This window comes from Eucalyptus grandis, chromosome 11 (assembly GCF_016545825.1).
Source record: "Eucalyptus grandis isolate ANBG69807.140 chromosome 11, ASM1654582v1, whole genome shotgun sequence".
Classification (NCBI taxonomy): domain Eukaryota; kingdom Viridiplantae; phylum Streptophyta; class Magnoliopsida; order Myrtales; family Myrtaceae; genus Eucalyptus; species Eucalyptus grandis.
In genome coordinates this window covers 30,595,148-30,599,902 of record NC_052622.1, presented here as the reverse complement: position 1 = coordinate 30,599,902, position 4,755 = coordinate 30,595,148, and the positions used below count along the sequence as shown (strand labels likewise).

General features: G+C 40.0%; 1 protein-coding gene across 1 annotated transcript; it reads right to left on the bottom strand.

Moving 5' to 3' along the window:
• Window positions 1-533: 533 nt before the first annotated feature.
• LOC104425732 (endochitinase EP3) lies at window positions 534-2,067 on the bottom strand. Its single transcript, XM_010038519.3, has 2 exons — window positions 1,609-2,067; window positions 534-1,151 (listed from the first exon to the last, which is right to left on the bottom strand). Exons 1-2 carry the CDS (start codon window positions 2,024-2,026, stop codon window positions 733-735), a joined length of 837 nt encoding a protein of 278 aa, XP_010036821.1. The 5' UTR covers window positions 2,027-2,067; the 3' UTR covers window positions 534-732.
• Window positions 2,068-4,755: the final 2,688 nt, after the last annotated feature.

Genomic DNA, 4,755 nt, shown 5'->3' with positions numbered 1-4,755 from the left:
CACTAGTCTTTCCCTGTATAGTATGTTCTCTGTGACAGAGCAATTAATTGAATATATCGGAACTACGCTATGACAGATCCATCTAACGAGAATAACTTTGTGTCCTTGACTTGGTTTCTCCAAGCTCCAATGCTTTCTCTTTTGCTACCGAAATTAGCCTATCAGCAAGATATTAACAGGCCTCAAACCTCATTCCTTTCAACAATTTTTAGTAAAATTTTTTAAAAAAATCATTTTAAAATATCCATGTCAGTCCTAATGATGCCATGTCACCGATTTTCGGCCTAAATTGCTAGATGAACTCAATTTGTACCGGTGTAAAGAGATTTAGAACTAAATTGATCCAATTGAAAAGTTTAGAACTGAATTGATACAAGTGTAATAGATATAGGACTTTTTTTTTTTACTTTTCTCCTTCTGAACTTATATGCTTCCCAAAATGTCTTAGTTAGCTTAACTTGATTATTGATTGGGATCTTCATGTTGTTTTGAATTCAGTAGATTCAATCAAATCATGTCTGCACACCCATATATATGTTCATAACAAAAACAGAGAGCTTTATTTCATCATTCCCTTTATCTTCAGGGTCTTTTCCAACATTACTAGTGCAGGAAGGTCATTATCATCCCGACGACCAGAGCTCTATCAGGCAGAGAAAGGCTGTTTTCTAGGGTACATTATTGTCAAAAGTTTGTACCCACATTAACTAGTACCGGTCCTAGACAAGACCCTTAACAGTTGAGGTTACCACCAGGTGCAACCCCAAATTGCTTACAGTAATTAGTGTAATACATGACCCGGTTTCGAACAAGTTCTGGTTTCATTCCATCGCACTCGATGCTATTAATGGTTCGAATTGTCGCGCCGAACCCTTGGCCCGACAGCTTGGACTGGATGTTGTTGGTGCTCCAGTACCAAAGGGCGGCCTTGAAGGCGATGACCGGATTGTTGGCAACGGTCTCCGGTGAGTTGAGCCCGTCGAACCCTAGGCTCTGACCGGCTGGGCCGTAGTTGTAGTTCCATGTGATCTGGAGGGGCCCACGCCCGAAGTACTTCCTGCCCGGCTTGCACGGGTACTGTGGCTTGCTGGAGTCACAGTAGGTCTTTTTGGGGTCGGTTTGCCCATCTATCTCTTCGATAAAACAAAAACCTGCAAAGGAGAAATGCATAAGCATTTTATGGTAACTTTTGAGTCTTGTGGTATTTAATTTTTAAAGGATTATTATTGCGCCCACTGATCATGTAAAAAAAAATTTATACGTGGACCGTCGATGGGTGACATGTGTGTTTGTGTTTGGAGATAGTGGTGTAACGGTATGTGTAAAAAAATTCTCTCTACCAAGAATGGGGTCTAAAAAAATCTATTTTTAAAAAGTCTGCAGCCAGCCTTTTTTGTATGGCTACATGACTTCTTCTTTTTTCTCCCTTATAAAGCTTCCATTACGTTTATTTTGAGTGAAATATATTTCTGACATTACTAATTCTTGCCACTAAAGAGGACATTTTAAACTGTAAATTATTCGTCTGTACATACAAAACTAATGTCGCATGGTGCTCGAGAATGAGAACATGCATAAAATGGAAAGAAGAAGACAAGTCTAACTTACTTCCAGTCTCATGCGTGGCATGAGCGAAGAAAGCCGCGATCTCACGCTTCGAGTCGTCGACCGACCCGACTTGGCCGAACTTAGGGAAGCTACCAAGGGCGTCGAGGAACGCTTGCCTTGAATAGAACCTCTTCCCGGCACAGCTTGCGGCCGCCTGGTTGATGATCCCGTTGAAGAAGGCGTCGGTGACTATGTCGCCGACCACCACTGCGTTAGTGGCAGGTGGGGTGGCAGCAGGGTTGCAGGGGCCGGCTTGGCAGCCCGGTCCGCAGTAGTCTTGGCCGGTCCCGCAGTAACCGTACTTGCTGCAGCAGAGGCCCGCGGCGCATCCGCAGTTTTGGGCGGTCACTTGCGGTGCGACCAAGGCGGCGATGGCGAAACAAGCGACGAGGACGTCGATAAGGGTGTTTCGATTCATGGCGAGAGAAGTATGTTTGGGACAGTGTATTGATTTGGGATGTGGAGTGAAGGGAAGGGCATGGCGTATTTATAGTAGAGCGATGGGGGAGGGAAGTGGTGGATGACTCGGTCTTTGATAGAATGGGAACGTAAATGGATGAGGACATGAATTTCCACATGCGTGTGGACCAACTACAATGCGTGTTAAAAGACAAGGCTGTCACTTTTAGAAATGTGGAGGATTCTACACAGAACAGGAGGTTGCAGTGCAAATGAGGTATTAACCCGATTATCTTATCTTCAGGAGATTTTGATCCGCCTATCTGAGGCTCACTTGGTGCCCGGTGGCTCTTGTCGGTTTCGTACCTTTCAGTCCAAGGCTGCTGCGGCCTGCTGCAGGAGGCGTTTGATTTTCGTCTCTACTGACCGGGTCATTGTGTTTTGGTTGTATCTGGTTGACAGTTGTTTATGCCGTGTTAGTGCTACTTAGTCTTTTCTAGGTGTGTAGCTTTCTAGCCGCTTAACACTTTTATATCTCGGCATCCTTCCACTCATAATGATTTAACATATCTTGAGTGTAAATTTTTGATGCTTGATCTTTTATACATTTTGGTCATTCCCCGATATACTACTTATTCCTACCAAAAAAAAACTACAATGGGTTGACTGGCTTTGAGACTTTGACTTTGAGCACATGCGAAGACGAAGACCCATGTTTTGCAAATCCACAAATTAAGTGGGCTAATTCCTTTTGAAACCCCAACTTTATAATCAATTTCAATTTTGTCCCAAACTTTCTTTTGTGTATAAAAAAAACCTCAAACTTTAGGTCTATTCCTAAATCTACGTGAATTTTTCTTTTTGTCTAAGAGAAAAATCAATCATTTTTACTCTAGTCCCAAATCTATCTCTATTAGCCCTTTGTCCAAAAATTGCCATCAGTCGGCCCTAATTTTCATATCCTAGAATGTTTATATTTTGGAGATAATTTTCCATGTCACCATATTGATCACGTCAAGTTGGGAATGGATCATATGGGTAGATCTGATAATAGATTGAAAGTTTGTTATTTTTAGTTTGGACAAAACAAAAATTGGGGTGGATTTGGAGCTAGACATAACATTTGGGGATTTTTTCAATACAAAAAACTTGGGGTAGAATTGGGATTGAACTTGAAGTAGGGGATTTTTTCTGAGACAAGAAAACATTTGGGGAAAAATTAGAACTAGACCTAAAGTTAGGAGTTTTTGAGGGAATTCGGCCCATATCGAGTTGCGTGGCATATTCTTATTAAATGTCGGGTATGTAAAAATTTAATTATTTGTCCACTTACACTGTTTATTACACCATAGAATTCATATTATTGTATAGATTTATATAAGATAGAGATACGTCATTGGTATAAATTGCTTTTTACACAGGCAGTCATGAAATGTAACTCTTACCATCTAATGGAATGAATTCATTTACCGAAATTGTATCACCCTGTTCGTGTGATTGATCGTTTTGCACGATAAATGTACCAAATAAAAACCCTATATTTATGGATACTGGTTTTAATATGGGGAGCACCGCTCCATTTTGTACTGTGGACCCCGTGATTGTGCGAGCAAGAGAGACGACCGACGGTGACTTTGAAATGTCAGGCTTGTGTCCAAAATATGCTATGAATGATTCAATGAATTTGTGGTTCAGTGGCCAACCCATGATGTTTCGTGGAATACTTGCTTTGAGTTTGTCAAAAGTCATAGATATTTTTTTCAACTCAAGGAGCAAGAGAACATATGGAAATTTGAAATTACAAGTTGTAACATTTTAATAACCAGGGGTCTCCTGTGGATCATTGGTTGTTGGTTACAAGATGTAACTTCACTCTAGAAGAGGAGCCTAAATTCTCATAGAGGCCTCCGCGGTTTGTCCATTTGATTTACAAGAATTGCAGTTTCCACAAGTGCGTTCCTTATTTTAACATGCTAGCGTCTACTAATTTGATTTAGTATATTTTCTTGCCTTGTATCCGGCAATATCCTCTATTTGTTCTACATCCAGGTGATACCAACATTTAGATGATGACTCAAGTGAAGTCTTTTAAGGACTTGCTTAGGTCCTGTGGCCAACTTATGATATTTTGTGGAATAAGTTACTTTAAGTTTGTCAAAAGTCATAGATATTTTTGTTAACTCAAGGAGTAGGATTACAATATGGAAATTCGAAATTACAAAATTGGTTTGTAAAGGTATACGGTGAATTATAATGAATGAGTATTTGAACTGAGAGTTATATTCAATCAATCAAACCACAAATGTGTTGCCTTGATATACAAATTCATTTCGCAATTTTATTTTTTTATCATTATATTATTGCTTCGAACAAAAAGCACAAGATCCTATGCTGCATTTGGTACGATGGGATGGAGTTGGTCAAGGAATATAATGGGTATTGAAACAGACCCAAACCCACATTTCTGTCCTTGCGTTTGGGCAAGACCAAGGAAAGATATGATCAAATTATGATGATGATTTATCTTCATCTTTTTTTCTTTTTTTTTTTTCATTTTGATAATCTAAGCTTTAAAATGGAAAGGACTTTTATCGCCGAAATGCAATATGCCTTGCAATCACTACTTTAAAATAACTCCTTTTGCGTGTGTATGGAACAAAAAGCAGCCAACTTGAGATTTGGAATAGGCCCGGTCGCCACGGTAGCTTCGATATGAAGTCGACATGGAAACGCACCCGCCCAATTCCT

Bases quoted from the DNA above. Each gene is read 5' to 3' on its own strand.
- LOC104425732 (XM_010038519.3), bottom strand. From the start codon at position 2,026: ATGAATCGAAACACCCTTATCGACGTCCTCGTCGCTTGTTTCGCCATC. The intron at 1,152-1,608 runs GTAAGTTAGACT...TCTCCTTTGCAG, and splicing joins TGCCACGCATGAGACTGGAA to GTTTTTGTTTTATCGAAGAG.